The sequence below is a fragment of the Callorhinus ursinus genome, unplaced genomic scaffold (genome assembly GCF_003265705.2).
Source record: "Callorhinus ursinus isolate GAN/ISIS: 27379988/994484 unplaced genomic scaffold, GSC_fseal_2.0 scaffold12, whole genome shotgun sequence".
NCBI classification, from domain to species: Eukaryota; Metazoa; Chordata; class Mammalia; order Carnivora; family Otariidae; genus Callorhinus; species Callorhinus ursinus.
The window spans coordinates 71,650,597-71,671,501 of record NW_027397074.1 but is presented as its reverse complement, the minus strand read 5'-3'; the positions used below and the strand labels follow the sequence as shown (position 1 = coordinate 71,671,501).

At 38.3% G+C, this 20,905-nt stretch overlaps 2 protein-coding genes and 1 pseudogene across 3 annotated transcripts in view; 2 read left to right on the top strand and 1 right to left on the bottom strand.

Annotated features, from left to right (window-relative positions):
- Positions 1-20,905, top strand: part of CHCHD3 (coiled-coil-helix-coiled-coil-helix domain containing 3) — a 266,047-nt gene that overhangs the window by 72,841 nt on the left and 172,301 nt on the right. The gene's annotated exons all lie outside the window — the stretch shown is intronic.
- LOC112810925 (large ribosomal subunit protein eL18-like) lies at positions 6,942-7,585 on the top strand. The gene has a single exon (XM_025854803.2). It carries the CDS (start codon positions 6,970-6,972, stop codon positions 7,534-7,536), a length of 567 nt encoding a protein of 188 aa, XP_025710588.2. The 5' UTR covers positions 6,942-6,969; the 3' UTR covers positions 7,537-7,585.
- On the bottom strand, positions 7,860-8,427 carry LOC112810926 (large ribosomal subunit protein eL18-like; annotated as a pseudogene).

Below are 20,905 nucleotides of genomic sequence, written 5' to 3'. Positions count from 1 at the left end.
CTTATCATATCTGTTTATTTGGCTGGTATTTTCATTAATTTTACATGGGTGGTTCCTAGTGGGATGGAGTGGTCTTTTTGTTGGTCTTGCTGTTACTGAAGGGCTGCTGTGAGAGTTTAAGCACCTACTAAATACTTGCCAGATAATTTGGGGTTATTGTTAAGTCAGTATAGACTAAAAAACTCAGTTTAAACTGTTACTCAGTTTCTTTTTTTTAAAGATTTTATTTATTTATTTGAGAGAGAGAGAGCAAGCACGAGCCGGGGAGACGAGAAGGGCAGAGGGAGAGGAAGAAGCAGGCTCCCCGCTGAACAGGGAGCCTGATGCAGGGCTCAATCCCAGGACCCTGGGATCATGACCTGAGCCAAAGGCAGACGCTTAACCGACTGAGCCACCTAGGCGCCCTATTACTCAGTTTTAATCTCTTGGTTAGCTGCCTCTAGATATAAAAACCTGTCACTGAGACCTGTGTACAGCCGATGAGAGATGGTAGACTCACAGTAGCGAGAGACATTATGTGGCCACCGGGCTCTAGTAGCCCTGAAGTGACTTGGTTTTTCTCAAATTGCCACAGTGGATCTGGCCTAAATGTGATTTTGGCTAACTGATCAACACCATGTTGTACCTATGAATGTATGATTGTGTCCTAAGATCAGGTGTCAATAGAAGAAATAAACCAGCTTTGAGATGTGTCCAGCTTTGTGAACCATGCCCTGTGCACAGTTTGTACTAAATAAATATTTGTTGAATGTTGAATTTGGGCATACTTTCATCTTTTAAAGGATAACATAGTGTTTGCTTTTTGCTTGCTACAAAAAATGAAAGGAAAATCAAATAAAATTGAAGAAATGACAAACGTGTGGTAAGTGAAGTGGATGACTGAAGTCGAGGCTTAAAGAAATTGCATTGCTTACACTTTTGTTTATTTTTTTGTGTCTTGATTTTCTATAATTACCTAATTTTAAATTTGTAATTAGCACAGCTCTTGTTTTTTTTTTTTTTAAAGATTTTATTTGTTTATTAGGAGTGAGGGAGAGAGCATGAGAGGGGGGAGGGTCAGAGGGAGAAGCAGAGTCCCTGTCGAGCAGGGAGCCCGATGCGGGACTCGATCCTGGGACTGTGGGATCATGACCTGAGCCGATGGGAGTCGCTCAACCAACTGAGCCACCCAGGCGGCCTCCACAGTTATTTTCTTAAGTGTTTATCTTATTCTAAAACGTGTACGTAAACATTTCTGCTGGAACTTCTCTTGATTCTGGACTTCCGCAGATGCGAAAGACAAGCTAGACATTCAGCTTCACCCCGGAATAAGGGTGAGCCTGGAGATATGCACACACTTCGCCCTTACATCACGTATGCAGGTGAATAAACACGGAAGTGGCGTAGAGATGGAATAGATTTCAGGGTGTGTGCATGCGCGCTTGTATTTTTACACAAGAATTGGGAATCAGAAGATGGGTTCTGGTCTCTCCATGTCCACGTATTAACTGTTTAAATATGGGTGAATCACAGAATTAACTTATATCTAAAAACATGGAAACAGTTATAAAAGAATATAATCCTACTTGTCTCCTAGTGTTGTGAAGATCAAACAATATGTCGCAATTGCATTGGCCCTATAAAGTTTTATAATAATGCTATTTTTAATAATAAAAGTAATGGCAATCATTACCACAGCTACTTCTACTACATCTCTTGAATAAACTCCCTTCTTATTGCAAATATGACAGTGGAGATGTGATGCAGACATTTAACCAGCAGGATCCAAACATACTTTCTTCAGCCTGCTGTATCGTGGTGATTAGACTCCATAGACCACTGAGCCAAAATAAAAAGTATCTGTATTTGAAAATTTTCTTCATTGCAAAGTATTGTGCTATTTTAAAGAAATTTCTTTTCTCTTTTCCCTTTCCTACCCCGGGTCTAGAGACTGTTCCCACTTCACACTGCTTTTTTGTTCATTTTATTTTCATTTGCTACTTAATTATCCCGGTGTTTAAATTGCTGCTCTCCTTCCCTTTGGGGCATATATCATAATTCATGTTCTACCAAGAGGTAAGTTAACCTGACCTCTATGCTGGATGTTGTTTTAAATCTTGGCTCCATTTGAGTTTTATCTTATAAGCTAGCTTTACTTAGAAGCTAGCTTTTCTGAAACTTTCCTTTTGCTTTCAGGGCCTGCTTTTGCAATGCAATCAGTCTTATTTTCTAGGACTCTGAAGCTGCTCTGGTGTTCTTCCTCAGGAGATGGTGTATTAGTTTGATAATGGCTGCCGTAGGAAAATACCACAGACTCGGTAGCTGAAACAGTAGAAATTTATTTTTTCATAGTTCTGGAGGCTGGAAGTCCAAATTAAAGTGTTGTCAGATCTGGTATCTCCTGAGTCCTGTCTTCTTGGCTTGCTGATGGCTGAATTCTCTCTGTGTCTTCCATCTAGCTTTTTGTTTTCCCCCAGTTCAAGAGCATCCTTGGTGTGTCTTTCTCTTCTTATAAGGACACCAGTCGGGGCACCTGGGTGGCTCAGTCGTTAAGCCTCTGCCTTCGGCTCAGGTCATGATCCCAGGGTCCTGGGATTGAGCCCCTCATTGGGTTCCCTGCTCAGAGGGAAGCTTGCTTCTCCCTTTCCCACTCCCCCTGCTTGTGTTCCCTCTCTTGCTATGTCTCTCTGTCAAATAAATAAAATCTTTTTGAAAAAAAAAATAAGGACACCAGTCATTTTGGATTGGGGCCCCACATTTATGACTGCATTTAATCTCAATTACCTCTTTAGAGGACCTGTCTCCAAATACTGTCATTTCCTAAGATTCTAGAAGTTCAGGCTCCAAAATACGAATTTTGGAGGAGACAAAATTCAGTCCATAACAGAGGGATAGACTGATATATACATGTAAAAGTTGATGAGTATAGTTTCATAGTTTTCCCTCAGCAGGAAATTCTCATATTAAATCTTTAAGATATCTTTCAGGTCTAAAATTTTAAGTGTTGATTTTCTTTTCTTTTTTAAGATTTTACTTATTTGAGAGAGAGAGCACGAGCAGGGGGAGGGGCAAAGGGAGAGGGAGAAGCAGACTCCCCTGATGGGCTCGATCCTAGGACCCTGGGATCATGACCTGAGCTGAAGGCAGTCGCTTAACCAACCGAGCCACCCAGGCACCCCTTAAGTGTTGATTTTCTAATGGAAGTTATTTTTATCAGGACTTTCCAATGATTATGGCTTGAAAACCTTAAGGGTTAGGGTCAAGATTTATTGATTTGTAAAGATGATGTCATATGTCCGTATTTGTTTTTAATCTAAGCAGGTATGTTGGTAGTAGTAAAACAAATGAGCCAAAGGGTAGCCACTCAAAGGTGGCAAATTAATATGGGCAAGATCTTGAGTTGAAGCTCTGAGCCTCCGCAAGTATAAAACAGAAGACTCTGTAAATTTGAACTTGACAACTAACTATAAATGGTAGTGCATTGTCACAGTAAGGAAGGAAGTAAAATCGGTCTTTACAGTCACATAGTACTTTTTCACTATCACATATGGACAGTGATGGAACTATCATTTCTTTGATTATCACATTTTTGAGTCATGTGAGATATTTAGCCAGTTTTATGTGCTTTACACAGTTTAAAATAAAAGCTCAGTTGTTGTATTTGTTATTTTAAACTTTGTTTTAAAAAAGTAGTGATTTATCTTGTCTTCCCATAGAACTGACCTGAACCCAGAGAGGTTAATTTACCATTTGAAGCCCATTTTTAAAGCATACAGGTCTCCAGGTATTTTTAAGAGCATGTTTGCCAATTCTGTACTTCTTTAGCCCTATGAACATGGGTCTTAAGGAAATTTTTAAGAATTGGCAATAGTGGGAGTTTCAAGTTCTAGCAGTCTTCCACAAATCATGCTGCATGTTGTCTTTGAAACATTTATATTACCTGACAAACAGTTTTCTGAGGTTCATCTTGATTAATTTTAATACATAGATCTTTAATACTTTTGGTATTTATTTTTTCAAATATCCTAATCAACTTCATTGGTTACTTACATCTTTCCACCCCATTTCCATGCATATATATATATATATATATATATAAATAAAATGCTATATATATGCATTTATAAGATATATTAATATACATATATTTATATACATAAAATACATAATGTAAATATAAATAACAAATATATAAATATATATATTTAGCATCTCCTAGACATTCAAATACAAGTTTTATTTTTCAATGACTAAGCCATTTTATTTTACCCTGGAATCTGTAATGAAACTGTATAATAATGTCAGTTATTTTCATTTTTATTCTTGTTTAATTTCTACTTAAATGAATGGTAAGTTAATATCATTGTAACATTTACGGCCCATATGAGTATATTGTATATGAAGATTTCAGGAGGCGTTATTGTTGTGTGACATTAAATGGAAGAGTAGTTTTAATAAGGGTTCTGTAGATATTTGAAAAGGAAAAATTTGAAAATGTGTCCTTATTTAAATAGTACTCCCATTCTGAGTTAATTGTATTAAAGCAAGCTAAAAGTGAATTAGAAATCGAAGCAGTGATATAGCCTCTAATAGTTTTGTAATGAGTGGTCTTTTTTGGTAGTACTTACCTCCATGCAGGTTATCTCTGCTCTTTTTGAACTGTTAAGTACCACAAATAAAATTATTTTAGTTGTAGGAAAGCCTAATTACATGGATTTCTTTCATTATAGTAATTATAAATTCACCTACAATATGGGAGGGGCAGGGATGGGCTGAAGGTTACCAGACGGAGATCTGATTTGACTTTTAGCTTTGCCTTTTAGTAATCTGTGATCTTGAGTAGCTGACTTACCTTCTCAGTTCCCTTAGTTGTGAAATGAGGTTAGTAAGACTACCTACCTGATAAGCATTTTTTTTTTTTAAAGATCTTATTTATTTATTTGACAGAGAATGAAAGTGAGAGATCACAGAGGGAGAGGGAGAGAAGCACACTCACCTTTTTTTTTTTTAGTTTTTTTTAATTTTTTATTGTTATGTTAATCACCATATATTACATCATTAGTTTTTGGTGCAGTGTTCCATGATTCATTGTTTGTTCATAACACCCAGTGCTCCATGCAGAACATGCCCTCCTCAATACCCATCACCAGGATAACCCATCCCCCTCCCCCCTCCCCTCTAGAACCCTCAGTTTGTTTTTCAGAGTCCATCATCTCTCATGGTTCGTCTCCCCCTCTGACATACTCCCCTTTTCTTCCTCTCCTGTTATCTTCTTCTTTTTCTTTTTTCTTAAAATATGTTGCGTTATTTGTTTCAGAAGTACAGATCTGTGATTCAACAGTCTTGCACAGTTCACAGCGCTCACCGTAGCACATACCCTCCCCAATGTCTATCACCCAGCCACCCCATCCCTCCCACCCCCCACCACTCCAGTAACACTCAGTTTGTTTCCTGAGATTATTAATTCCTCATATCAGTGAGGTCATGTGATACATGTCTTTCTCTGATTGACTTATTTCACTCAGCATAACACCCTCCAGTTCCATCCACGTCGTTGCAAATGGCAAGATCTCTTTCCTTTTGATGGCTGCATAATATTCCATTGTGTATATATACCACATCTTCTTTATCCATTCATCTGTCGATGGGCATCTTGGCTCTTTCCACAGTTTGGCTATTGGCACACTCACCTTTGAGTGGAGAGCCCGATTCGGGACTTGGTCCCAGGACGTTGGGACATTAAACTTTCCATACAAAATGCTTATTTTTTACAGAGAAGTTTTGTCTCTTTGAAGAGTGTGATGGTTAAGAGTGTGGCCTCAGAGGTCAGACTGCTTGGGTTTGAATTCCAACTTTATGGGTTACTAGTTCAGAGACCACATAGCAAATTGCTTAACTTCTTTAGGGGTCAGTTTCCTCCTATGTAAGATGGAGGACAGTAATAACACCCACATTAGGATATTTTCAGGGCTACTTTGAGGACATGTCCCTAAGTGGGACATTCCATGTAAAGTTCTTAGAATAGCACAGTGACACACACGGAATCATAGTACATGTTCCATGTATGTGATTGTCTGTCTTGTCCGTCCATCCATCCATCTGTGCATTTCAGAGAATTAGTCCCTAGTTGTATAGAGGGTAAAACCTACCTGCTCTCTTCTGCATGTGCCCTTTCTCATTTCCTCTTGCCTTCATCATTTCTAAGCAGTGTAGAAAATCTCTCTGTTGGTGAAAGTGCAAGAAAAACAAGCTCAGTGAAGCTAGATGAACTTATTCTCTTGTGCATGAGCCATTGATTATGTTTCTTCAAGGGTTATGCCATGCTTAGTTCCAAAAGTGCTAAGTGGGAGAAATGAGATAGGGCATTTTTTTTTTCTTATCGGATTAACAAGTGGTTGAAAAATAATCAACTTTTAGCTTGAAAAAATAATCCTTTTAGTTAATTTAAGTGTTAAAATTGATAATGATGCTAAACGGTTGATTCTTATGCATTAGTGCCTTCACTTTTTTTTTTTAAGATTTTATTTAGAGAGAGTAGTGAAACAGTAGTATGCCATGAGCTGAGAACTGATGAGAGAGAGGTTTTAATAGACACCTCCTTATTGCTTTGAAATACTAGGAAGAAAAATACCTAACTTATACATAGATACACCTTTGAGAGACTTAATGTAGCCCAGTGTTGTCTTACGGCCACAAGTAATTATTAAGTACTTGAAGGGTGGTTAGTCTGAATTGAGATCTGCTTTAAGTATAAAATACAGATTTCAAAGATTCGGTGTGAAAAAAAGAATATAAACCAGCTCTTTAATTTATAAAAATATCTCTTTAATTGTATTGATTATTTGTGGAAATAATTATTTTGAATGTATTCAGCTAAATAAAATACATCGTTCAAATTAATTTGACTTGGCTCTTTTTACCTTTTTAGTGTGGCTTTTAGAAAAATTTAAATTACAGCTTTCCAGACCTGGCTTAGCAGGAGGCGCCATCATGGGAGTCGACATCCGCCGCAACAAGGACCGAAAGGTTCGGCGCAAGGAGCCCAAGAGCCAGGACATCTACCTGAGACTGTTGGTCAAGCTGTACAGGTTTCTGGCCAGACGAACCAACTCTACCTTTAACCAAGTCGTGTTGAAGAGGTTGTTCATGAGTCGCACCAACCGGCCACCTCTGTCCCTTTCCCGGATGATCCGGAAGATGAAGCTGCCTGGCCGGGAAAACAAAACCGCTGTGGTTGTAGGGACAATAACCGACGACGTGCGTGTCCAGGAGGTGCCCAAACTGAAGGTGTGCGCGCTGCGTGTGAGCAGCCGTGCCCGGAGCCGCATCCTCAGAGCTGGAGGCAAGATCCTCACCTTCGACCAGTTGGCCCTAGACTCCCCCAAGGGCTGTGGCACGGTCTTGCTCTCTGGCCCCCGCAAGGGCCGAGAGGTGTACAGGCATTTCGGCAAGGCCCCGGGAACCCCGCACAGCCACACCAATCCCTACGTGAGATCCAAGGGCCGGAAGTTCGAGCGTGCCAGAGGCCACAGGGCCAGCCGAGGCTACAAAAACTAACCCCAGATCCTGCCTTGTTATTAAAGATTTTGAATGCTGAAAAAAAAAATTTAAATTACATTTGTAACTTTAATTCTATTTCTTTCAGTCAGTGCTCTAAGGTTATTTAAATAATTCATTTGCATAAAAATGGCAACATCACAAAATTGAAAAAAAAGCCCAGTCAGTACCCCTTCTCTTTCCCCAGTGGTAACCATCATTAACAATTTCTTGTGTGTTCTTCCTGCCATTTTTCTAAGCATACTGTGCTGCTCTTAAGTACTTTTTTTTGTTTTGTTTTGTTTTAGCATTCAAAATCTTTAATAACAAGGCAGGATCTGGGGTTAGTTTTTGTAGCCACGGCTGGCCCTTGCGGCCTCTGGTGTGCTCGAACTTCCGGCCCTTGGATCTCACGTAGGGATTGGTGTGGCTGTGTGGGGTTCCCGGCGCCTTGCCGAAATGCCTGTGCACCTCTCGGCCCTTCCGTGGACCAGAGAGCAAGACGGTGCCACAGCCCTTGGGGGAGTCTAGGGCCAACTGGTCGAAGGTGAGGATCTTGCCTCCAGCCTTGAGGATGCGGCTCCGGGCACGGCTGCTCACATGCAGCGTGCACACCTTCAGTTTGGGCACCTCCTGGACACGCACGTCGTCGGTTATGGTCCCTACAACCACAGCTGTTTTGTTTTCCCGGCCAGGTAGCTTCATCTTCCGGATCATCCGGGAAAGGGACAGAGGTGGCCGGTTGGTGCGACTCATGAACAACCTCTTCAACACGACTTGGTTAAAGGTAGAGTTGGTTCGTCTGGCCAGAAACCTGTACAGCTTGACCAACAGTCTCAGGTAGATGTCCTGGCTCTTGGGCTCCTTGCGCCCAACCTTTCAGTTCTTGTTGTGGCAGATATTGACTCCCATGATGGCGCCTCTTGTTCAGCCCTCTTAAGTACTTTTTAAAGGAGAATATTCATAAAAGCTACTGTATATTAATATAGATTTTTGGATTAAGGTGGGTAAAAAGTGCCAAGTGAATATCTATTGGCCTTTTTGTCTCAGTTATTCACACTTGAGGGAAGTCTAATTACTGAATCTATGTTCCCTTAAAGAGACACCATCATTACCTGCAGGAGCATCAGGACCAGTGCTTAGGAGGAATTAATTAATTTTCATTGAATTTGTAGCATCAGTTCTTTTAAATGGTTTAACAGAAAAAAAATTGACTCTCACTGATTATGGTGGTAATTAAGATTTTATAGTGAGTGAAGACTATTACCTGTCATTGGCAAACTACACGTTTTCTACAGTAGACATTTTAAGGCAGTTTTGTTTCTGTTTATCTCATTTTGAAATAATTGTTGATATAATTGCTGATCTGGTAAAAATGGAATAGAATTAATAGCATTATATAAATGTTATGATATAAATGAAGGAATGATACTGTAGTTGATAGTAGAGTCACTGATTTTTTTTTAACATAATGTTTTGTATACCGTTCTCTTTTTGTTTTTTTTTTTGGTACACTATTCGAAGCACATAATAAATGTTCAATAAATACTTTAATGATTAAAACATGTTATATCAAGTTGACTAGTAGAGCATTATCACTTGATAATTTTTCTTTTTTCCAAATTGAAAAGGTACTTTGTAAACTATCAAAAAATGACATTAATGGAAATACAGATGTTAGAAAATATTTCACCCATATATTTGTTTATTTGTGTTTATTCTGCTGCTTTTTTATGGTCAATATATGTAACTTTTCATTGTACGCTTGAAAAGAATATGCATTCTCCTAACTGTTGGGTGTAGGGTTCTATACATGTACATTAGATAAAAATTGTGTTCAAATCTATAATCTTACTATGTTTTTCTCTTTTATACTGTTTCATCCACTAGTTTTTTTTAAGAGCTGTGTTAAATCTGTGATAGTGGATTTGTCAGTTTTGTCTGTATTTCTGACAGTTTTTGCTTTATGTAGTTTGAGGCTATGTTACTAAATGCATACGGGTTGAACATTATATCTATTCCTATTTAATTGAATCTTTTGTTGTCATCATGTAGTCATCTTTATCCCTAATGACACTCTTTAACTTAAAGTCTATTTTGTCAATATTAGTATAGCTGCACCAGCTTTCTTTTGGCAAGTGTTCACTAATTACATTTTTTCCATCTTTTTATTTTCAGTCTTTCTGTATTTTAATGATTTTGCTGTATCTCCAATAAACAGTATGTAGGTGGATTTTTATAATCCAGTCTATCAATCTGTGACTTAACTAGCAAGTTCAGTCCAAATTATACATACTATGATGACTAATATATTTAGAATTATCTGCCATTTTGTGCTTCTTGTCTCTTTTTCCCTCTATTCTTCTGTTATTTTTTGTTTATTTTCTCCCTTTTTTTCTAGAAGCTAAATGAAGCAGCATAGAAATTGCCATTGTCTGCTCTTTTTATTCTAACAACCACAGTGATAATCCAAGTGAGGGGTTTTATACAGACCCTTCCTGGTTCATTGTAGTTGCTCAGTAAATGTTACATAGATTTTTCTGTGTTTACTCACATTGGTGTAATGCTTTGAGTGTGACCTAGTGCTTAACAGTGTTATTTAATTTGATTCTACAACAATCATTTGACATAAGGTGTTACTATTTCCAACTTCTTATGAGAAAAACCACCAGCTCAGAGAGGTTATATTGATAAATTCAGTATGGCAGAGTAGAGTTTTGAAGTCAGATGTTCTAATTCTGATGTTTTAGTGATTATTGACTTGGCTGTTAGGAACTGTGAATGCAGATGAATATTGGAAACTGGGCCTTATTTTCATCCTTTGAATAGTGTTTTATTTTAAAAGCACAATAATATTAACATTCCAGTTAGTACTTTACAGTCCTTTCTTCACAGTTCCGTGGTTTTGGGTATTACTTCACTGATTTAGATAAATCTTGTTCTTGTTGCTCTTCATATATTAGTTTTAAGACATAGGATTGTTTGCAAATAAGTCCAATAATGTGTGCATTAGATTGACACATTGAACCAACTTCACTGTGTGAACCTTAGATTAGGCACTTAACCTTTATAGAAGATAAGGAGATAGGTTATTTGATCTAAAGTTAATACTTTATAGTTTCACACATTTTTAAAAAGAGGAATAATCAAATTGACATGTTGATGCAATTGGCAGATTTGATTCTTAAATGTATTTGAATGTGGACTCCCCAATGTTACCTTTACGATGACCCTCCTTTTTCCACCTCTTGGCACAGATGTGAGCTCCTAGTAATTTAAAAATTCTGATGAATGACACTTAATAAACGGTGTGATGTTGTGAATACTGATAAGCGCTAGGAATTCAGTTGGTGAAGCATCAATTTCACACCTGAGACCCCAGCTCAAAGTTTAGGTTAAAGGTTTGCCTGGAGTCTGTAGTCTTTTTCTCAGGTCCCCTGATAAATGCAGTGATTCCAAACCACATTTTTTTCCTGCATCAAATCCAGGCAGCACTCTGAATCATTAAATATTAAACCTTATATTCAAGAACATTATTCACTCATTAATATTGCATTGCGGCCTAAACTGCGTTGTTCAAAACATTTTAGGATGTTATACAAGTCTGTCAAAATATATTAACAAACTTAGTCATGTTGAACTAAGCAAAAAGTGACAAACTGCACCACAAACGTGTTGCAGTTGAATTTTTGTACAATGTAAGCATTTTGAGTTGGGATATTTGGAAATCACTGTAAAGATAAAATGGATGGCAGTGGGAGCCAGATGGAATGAATATTCATCTTCCACGTAACATCTGCTATATATCTTAATGAAATTTATAGTTCTCCCTGAAATTTTTCTTCCTTGACAGTATTTATTTATCTTTAAAATTATTCTAACTAGGACTTGAATATGAGTTAGTACAATTCTAGCTGCTTATAAAACTGGAGCATCTAATTCAGGGACCGTTTTTCAAATCTCCAAGAAGGCTATCATCACTGCAGAATCGAAGCTAGATAGGCCTCCTGTGAACTGTGGAGTAACTGGGACACTTTTGATATTCGGCAGAGTATAAGAGAGTGATCGAGTTCAAGCCTTGGTTTCTGTGACCAAATTTGTTCTGGATTGCTGTGAACGCATCTGGTTTCTTGCTGCTTTTCACAACCCTGTTAGTTACAGTGAGAAGCCATAAAATTCTTCCCATGAAGGAAAATGATAGAGGCATTTTTGTGTTTAAAATGGTTCCTTCTTAAAAAAAAAGAAAAAATCCTTTTTCTGGTGCGATAAGGAAAAGCCAAGTAGTAAAAGGTGTGAAAATACACAATTGATGAGATACATTGTTTTTTTGTGCAGTGGCAACACCTCATTTTATAAGCTTTATCTGAAGTACGATTACATTGATTATATTATACGTTAGGGTTATTGACATTTAATGGGTTAGAATTTAATGAGGGAGCTCAGTAAGAGAGTGTAGGTTGATTTTAAAACATTCTTGATTACTTAAATATTTTTAAACGGGGGGATGAATTAATTTTCCTGTGATATGTGGATCAGAAACCTTGTAAGTAGCCCATGGGCTCATCTTGAACACCTGCAGCTGTTATTTCAAAAAGGATAGAAATGGGTATTGTGAAGTAAATAATGAAGGTGGCATAGTGAATTCCTGCTGGCTGAGAGTTAAATTATTCATTTTGTTAGTTTAGCTAACACGGTTCGTGCTGCGTGGGATTGGAGCACTATGTCAGTGACTAATATTGCATAATTAAAAAGCCTTAGTTCCTCAGGCCAATAATATAAGCCGAAATTTAGAAATGGTTGTTAACATCGTGGAAATACAGTTTTATTTGTATAAGTAGATGTGGTTTACCTAACCATTTTGAAGTTTTTACGTTATTAAACATTTGTGTATAACACGTAGGCAGTGTGCCCAGGATGTTTTTAACTGTAGTTAGTCTTGCAATTCCTTCCCCTTGCTTTGATTACCACCCACAGTGTTTTTCTTCTGGATAGGCTGCCCCGGAGTAAATGGTTAGGCTCAAAAGCCTGATGAGCACACTCGTTCTCACTGCAACGATGCAGTTCCTTTTCTCACTTATGTTGCAGATCAGTGAAAGGGTTTGGGAGGATCACCACCGCTGTAACTACTAAATTTGAGGGACCGCGTAGCTATTTATGTTAACCGAAATGTTAATGTATTACCTTTGCAGTCTTGGTAGCTCTGAAGAGAGAAAGACCTAACAGAGGCCTCTGAATTTCTGTGTTCTGTTATACGTAGTATTTTGTAGTCATAATCAACGTATACACAGTATTTTGTAGTCCTAATCAACGTGGCTGTAATCTTTAGTTTATGCTTCCTCACTTAATATCACTTTATATACAGATTCTACCTTTGGAATAGTGCTATAGCAGGATTTCTCAATCTCGGGCGTCTGTGAGTGGGGGGAGAAAGTGGAAGCACATTCTGAATCATCTGTTAGCCACTTGTTGCCATATAATATAACTGCCTGTGTTTGCTTTTGCAGTTGCATTATGGCCAAATGACAGAAGATGGAGGGCTTTGTCAGGGGAGGGAAGAAAGACTAGATGTGTATGTTAATGTAATTGAATCAGAACACTGGACATTTTACTTTGGGGGGCTTTAAGCATTTTGGTTCCCACAACCAAGATCATGTGGTATAGTGACGAGCACATGGTTTTTAGAGTCAGAAATCTAGAATAGAAATCTTACCACGTCCTTTCTTATGTGATTTTGAGCAATGCATTTAATTTCTCTCTGCTTCAGTTTCTTTAGATCTGAAAGGTGAATAACTACTACTCTGTGGGATTTTTGTGAGAATTAAATGAAATAATGTATGTAAAACACCTGTTAAAATACCTGGCACAAGGAGGTGCTCCCTAAATGGTAGCTATTATAATATTATTAGTTGAATATTATGCATATTTTTTCATTTAAATGGCATAAGTTGTATGTGAAAATCTTCAGTATTCGAAATAACATGAAATGGACTAGAGAGTGAAAGGACCACATGGGTCTGAATGCCTTTTGTTAGACTGAATTGGAATTGTGTTCTGGTAGACTCCTTACCAGCAAGGCCTGGATGTCCTGTTCCGTCTCCTGGAGGTTGATTCCTTGTTCCTACACTAGGGTCCACAGACTGAATTTGCAAAAAGAAAAAAAAAAAAGTACTTTTTAATGCATTTTCATTTCAGGCGGCTCCATTTGTTTCTTCCATTGTTATCTTTGATGTAAATTCTGAATGGTTAATAATTCTTACTTCTTAAAGTATGTCTGTGATTTTACTTTTGAGGGTCAGAGATGGAAAATATCAAGCAAGGGAATGACCATGAACCCTAGAATGAGAATAGGTAAAGTCATACAGAATTTCACATTTTTGGCTCTTGGTGATACACCTGTCTGCTCTCTCATGTTCTGTTTAAAGGTGAAAATTAGATGAAATCCAGTATACTGTTTAGTGTGGCTTTCAGATCAATGCGTTTTTATTAGAATTTGTTTTTTCTTTAGCATGATTTCATAGGGAATGCTAGAAATAAAACATCTGCCCAAGAATGAGTTTGTAACTGATGAATAGTGTCAGAGAGCCATGCAAATTGGTTGCTGTTATCTAGGGAGAACACAGTGTGGAGCCAGCAGTGTGGGTGCTGACGTCTGTTGTACTCGCTGTGCAGGCCCAGGTGACTTGTAACAGAAAGATGAGCTTGGTCTAAGGGACACGGCGCCTTCAGCTCTTGATATTTCTTTTGAGGTTACAGAGCAGTTGAGGTGAAAAATATAGGGCCATCTTTATTCACATGTGAGACTGATGAATATTCTTTTCTAAGGCCTGTGTTTAACCAGCTAATAATAACAGTTGTGGCTGTGCTCAATGATGTAAAATTTGATTCTTAAGAGGCTGTTTATCCTTTCATTGTGGTGGATTTCCATTAGTTTTTTTGAGAACAGAACTGGTCTTGCAGCATATGCTCCTTTGGTGGAGGGTGGGGGAGTTGTCTTTCTGTTTCATACACAACTTCATTAGACTCTTCAGCTTTCCAAAGAGGATGTCACTCTTCTCTCAGGCTGACCTTTGCAGCAATTGGTTGCGCATTTCACCAGGATTATAGCATAGGTGCTTGCCATGGAATTTAATCTTGAACTTAGTACTGTGCAATATTTAATTAAAGCAGTGCTCTGCGATATAGGCATTCTATCTATTCCTTGATTCCCTAAGACTTGTCCTTCAACTATGCTTGATCAGTATTAGCTGCAAAACTGGGCCATGCTGTTCTGTCCTTATGTGAAATTGCTCTTATTTGATTGTGTAGGTGTTAATAGTTTTCACCATGCATATATTACATATATATATGTGTATATATACACATTATATGTATGAAGACTTCATAGTGTTTATAGTACAGGGAAGCTGTGTTATACCCCAAGGTTTCTTTTTAGGAAAATGCAGCTTATAGTGAAAAAGCGATATAGGGAGATTATTTCCATAAGAATTAATTTACAGTGTCCTGGATTGTTTCATCCAGCACTTTTAATCAGTTAACTCTGCCCTAAAATGCTTTAACAAACCCTTTAGCGTTAAAAAAGAATAAAAATACAAGAGAAATGTTAAAAGTGGAGAGGATTTTAGGGAGTTGGAGCCTTGAAAGCATCTAAAGCATCTCCACTGTCCTCCTATTTCAATTTCAGTCTCATTTCCAGCTGCCGCTCTTTAGAAGAGCATGTGATGGATGGGTGTGAGCCAGTGGGCTAGGTTTGGCAGAACGCAAGGATCACCAGAATTGGCCCCCATCAGTCTGAGAATGCTTCTCAGAGAACTTTTTGGTTTCTATGTCCCTGTCAACTGGACTGGGAGAGAGATGGAAACAGAGAGACTTTTTCCTGGTTCCCTTGACAGGGGGCTGAAAACTTCTCAGCTGGTGATCTACCACTGGGCCCCAGGGCGGAGACTGCCTAGTCTCCCACCTTGGAACAGGTACGTCTGCTGAACACAGCCCAGCAGCTGGGCCTCTGCCCTGGTGAGTGGGCAGATGAAAAGAAGGCACTTGCTGGACACTGCAGCCAAACAGAAAGACAGATGAGAGCAGCACTCAGAGAAGGTCCTTCCAGCAAGAACTGTCGGAATATTTCAATGGTGCTTTTGCTGTTTGTGGCATTGACAACTATTACCACTTGATTGTAAGATAACATTGATTTTAAGGTGCATCTTGATTTTATAGGTATTGAAGGATGGGGAAGATAACTCCATGCATGTTTAATTGATGAAAGGGACTAAACTGTAGATGGAGATAAATGGAAGAGATAGAAGAGCAATGGAATTAAATGGTATGAAACATTTCTCTGAGCTGGACAGGCTCGAGTCTGCACATTGAAGGGCCTCCCTGTTTGGGAGGGTTGATGAGAGCAGATGCACACCGACTCATAGACGCTAAAATTTTTCAACTCTAGGGATAAAGAGAAAATCCTGTAAGCTTCCTGACAGAAGGAACCACTAATTTATAAAGGAAATGGGATCAGTCTGGTTTAGGTTTTTCTTCCGCCAACCTGTAAGCTAGAAGGTGGAATGACTCTTGGCATTCCTGAGAAAAAAAAGGCTGAAACTCCTGAATTCTGTATTGAGCTCTCATTTACCTGTCAGGTGAAAAAAGGACCTGTGGGCATGCGAGGATTTTGAGAATTTATTATTCTGGAAATATTATTCTGGCTAGCAGCCAGAATCCATTGAGGAGACAAAACTCATCAGTTGCTTTTATAGAGAGAATTTAACATAAGAATTGTTAATGAAGTATTTAAGAGCTGAAAAGGCAGGAAAAAAACCCACAACACAGAAGAGCCCTAAGGCCGTGCTGTTTACATAGATGGCTCATGTTATATTTCTGTTAATTAAAATTGGTCTAGTAATCAGGTCAAAAAAAGTACAAAGAAGTAGGTGAAAATAATTCTAAGATATATTATTTCCCCCAGTATATCCAAAATATCATCATTTTTTTAAAGATTTTATTTATTTATTTGACAGAGAGAGACACAGCGAGAGAGGGAACACAAGCAGGGGGAGCGGGAGAGGGAGAAGCAGGCTTCCCGTGGAGTAGGGAGCCCTATGCGGGGCTCGATCCCAGGACTCTGGGATCATGACCTGAGCCGAAGGCAGATGCTTAACGACTGAGCCACCCAGGTGCCCGCAAAATATCATCATTTTAACATTGAATTTATTAACAATATATACCACCTTCTTGTTTTCATATTAAGTATTAAAAAACCAAGTGTGTCCTTTATACTGACAGCACATCTCAGTTTGCAATAGCAACATTTCTGTGGCTCTTACTGACTGTATTGGATAGTGCAACTAGCAGGTGCCCCAGAGGTAGCTCTGGTGGGAAGCAGTGGCAGTTGATAAAACATTGAACCTGCAGGAGGGGTTTTGTGGACTGCTGTTCAGACTCAGAGGAGGCGGTGCCTCCTGGCTGGTGTCCCTGCTGTCTATCTCTGAGCTTGGAGGAGAGGCCAGTGTGTCTGGGACTCAAATTTTGAGGAGCATCCTGGTAGGTAGGGCTGGCATCTCCAGAGTGGGGTGCAGTGAGGTTGATTTTACAAGTTTGGGCAAACTGGATTAAATAGTGAGGCCTGAATGATGCTGAAGAGTATAGACACCAAACAGGTGAGTGCCTTTTCTACTATCACCAGCCTTGCAGTCTCCCTCTGGCACCCTTTATTGACAGAGCCCAAGGGGGACCCAACTGTGGAGCAGAAGTGTGGTTTCAAGACTCCCAGCTCTCACGTCACAAAAGCAGAGGATAGAAGAGGGGTGTGAAGCTGAGAGTCATCGAGAAATATCTGATGTAATAGACCATCTTAGGAACATATTTAAAAAGAGAATTCTAACCAAATTACAAATTCATTACAACAGATCTCAATATAGGGAAAGGTGGAGAGGAGAGGAAGCACCCATGAGCGGCGGTCTTTGCTGTGTGCCTGAATGGTAGACAGGAATGTCTAATAAAGGTACTATTCATATGGATTCTTGAAATTGGGGAGAAATCCTTGAAGAGAAAACCCAAGAATTGTGTTAATTTGATAGCACCGAACTCTTAGCTAAGAGTTGGGTTGTGGGGAGAAGTCAGTGTATTCAAATGATTTCATCTTACTGAGTTTGCATAAGGTAATGGTTGAGAAAATAGTAGGAATTGTGTTTTTAAACAATAGCAGGGGGAATATGTGTCTGTGAGGGGAAGTGAATGACCACTAGTGGCATAGAAAAATACATTGTAGATTTTTTGAGAGGGGAGGAGAATATATATTAACTTGATATAACTGGGAAAATAAGGGGGAAAAAGATAACAACAAAGTAAAATTAATAGTATACATAATATAAAATGGAAGAAATAAAGGTCAGTGTATTAGTTATTATACTCTTAATAATTGTGGCTTGCCACATTGTCCATTTAAAGATCAAGGCTGCCAGATTATGTTCACACACAGACACACCCACCCACCCAGGAGCTATGTAGTATATGACGTTAACTTAATCTGTTTTAACCTTAATAAATGAAGGTTGTTAAAAATTAATGGGTTGGCAAAACTATACCAAACAAACAAAGTATGAGAAAAGGTACAATTCAGGGTTATGAGGACTAACCAGAATAAAGAAACACGATTATATAAGGATAAGAAGCACAGCTTACAAAAACAACACTCATTAACCTTTATGTGTCAGTCAAATTAGCAGCTTGGTATATGAATCAAAACCAGTTCGAAATTCGAAGACTACTTGATTTGAAATAGAAAAATAAAGGACTTTGTGTAATCATTCTTTCCTTAAAAATATTTACTCTGGGCTTGATGGAGGAATCCGCTAAGCTCTAACATTAAAAGCATCTCCCATAAAAGAGATGGATTGAGTTAGGTGGTGTGTATATCTGTACATTCCAGAAGCATAATGCCGGTGGAGGGTGAGAGGTTGCAGTTTGGTTCAAGCTTGAAAGTTATTTACAATAGAAAATAAGTATTGATCTTTTTCCTCTGCAAGTCTTAGAATGGAGAATGGTAATGTCTCTCTCTGTGGCCAAAAGTTTCCCCAGACTCACCAACTTGACAAGGACATAATTTCAAAAAAGTCTGTCCTATTAAGGTGTGCTTTTATGAAGAAGCATAAATGCAAATCACTGTAAAAGACTTGATGCCTGTTTCGTATACTTAAGGATAGGGAGATGCTGTCAGTTTTTCATAGCTGAGCCCTCTTTACAAGAGCCTCCCCCTGTATCTTAGGTCACTGAAGCAGGGAGGTCTTCAGGAGGAAGCCAGCTCACATTGTCACATGTCCCCGGCTCAAGCTCTGTCCCGTATGGGCTGATGAGAGGGATTTGCTCCAGCGATGCCTGCATTTGTCTCCTCAGCCAACTCTGTGGTTGTCCTCCTCCAGCACCTTAGTACATAAACATCTGCAGTACCCTCAAAAGGAATGTTGGGGGGGCGGGGTGTAGATACTTTCTAGACAAGTAACAACTTTCTAAACAAGTAACAGAGCTATAGATACTTTCTTGACTCGTAACAGGTCATGCAAGGTCATTTCCTCCTCCTCCTCCTATGAAACAGTTGATTTTCAAGCCTTACTGATACCCACAATTTAATGGTGTCTCTACCTCCCTACTCTGACCATTGTCCAGTTGTATTTTGAATATTGTGATTATTGATGTATTCTTTAAAATAAAAATTTGATTATTATGGTTTAAGATGCCTCTACATATTCAGCTTAAGCTAGATAAACAAGTGGCTGTAGGTCCTAGGAGAGGGAAGGCAGAGGTGCTTCAGGGTGTCCTGTAAGTTCCTCCTAGGGAGTTTAATTGTGAATTTCCAAGGGACAGGGAGGTGCATGAGCCATGGATATGGTGACATTAACTTGAGAATAAAATCAGAATTCTTTAAAAAAAATCAGAATTCTTTTCAAATATAAATGTATTTTCCACTGCAGTAGGAGACTGTATTTGGTAAGAAAATGGTATCAGAAAATTAGGACAGGTAGAACTTCTTCCCTAAGTGAGAACTGAAATAGGGATTCTAGGTACAAAGTAGCAGGTGATATGGGGTGAGAGGCAGTCATCTGGGGGGTGGGGGTGGGCAGATGAAACCCGGTTAGGGTTATGGCTGTGGGTAATCCCCGGTAAAAGTTGTGGGCTTCCAGTTATGGGCTGAATTTTCCCTCCAGCATCATTTTGAAGCTATGCAGGAAAATGTCCAGACTATGACTAAATTTGAATGTAAGCTAAAATCACTTTTTAAAAAATGTTTTTGTGCAAAGGAAGGAAACCTTGATTGTTAAATTAAATGTCACTTTAAATGATATTTATGTAGAAATATAGATGACAAAAATATATGTCCTCTCAGTTATATTCAGAGCCAGGTCATAATGCTGGTTAAATAATACTGATTGACTATATGGTTTTCTAGATTGCAGTCCTTCAATTTTCCAAGACAGTGCCATTTATTGCTAAATTACCATTATATAAAGAATTCCTATGTTCTGTAATATTAAACTACACTCATACTCTGTATTCATTCTTCCAAAAATATTTATTGAATGCCTGCCAAGAGCCAGGTGCTATTTAACTTACATATGCTTTGGTTTTACATAACTTCTGTCTCCACTTCCTAATACAAAATGTAATAGTCGATTCCATAGCGTTGTTGTGAGTTACACCTGACAAGCGCCTAGACCTGTGCCTGGCCCAAAGGTCAGCATTATTAAATACTGACTCTTTGTCTCTTGTACATAGAGATATTACATATAGATACATATAAATGTTACATATAGCACATAGCTATTATACATGACTGTAATGTGGCTATATTAATGTACCTTCATCTTTATGTGTGAATTTTGGAACTTCAATGCACAAACATTCCTTCCAGTGTTTGAAATAATTTGAGAAGTATTAAGCTTGCTGTGTACTTTTATTTTTATAAAGTCTTACTAATAAAAAGTTGTATACTTGTTCTATCATTATTTTTAATAGTCTAATAGTTTGTTGAATTACCCAGCTCAGCTTTTCTGTTTAAAAAGTGAATAGTAAACAGTATTTTGAATGCTGGTTCAGCATGTTCTGACAAAGTATGATGCATTAAAATAAAATTCGTCATTAGCATTAGAATTGACCTTTGAGGTTGTAGTCACTAATTTTTCTCTTCCAGTGTTTGAAACAGTCTTCCTAAGTGCATTGCAATACTTTGCAGATATTGTCTGTGTAAAACGGTCACAATTCAGTTGTAAATAAATCATTTCATCAAATCACTTTATCTCTAACAATCTTCATTTCCCATTTATTCTCACCCATTATCTGAGGTTCTTGTCATCTTTCCTCAGTAATATTATAATGGGCTTGTACATTAAATTATAAAGTAATTTTC

What these genes read in the sequence shown, in the direction of transcription:
- LOC112810925 (XM_025854803.2), top strand. Translation starts at nt 6,970, where the DNA reads ATGGGAGTCGACATCCGCCGCAACAAGGACCGAAAGGTTCGGCGCAAG.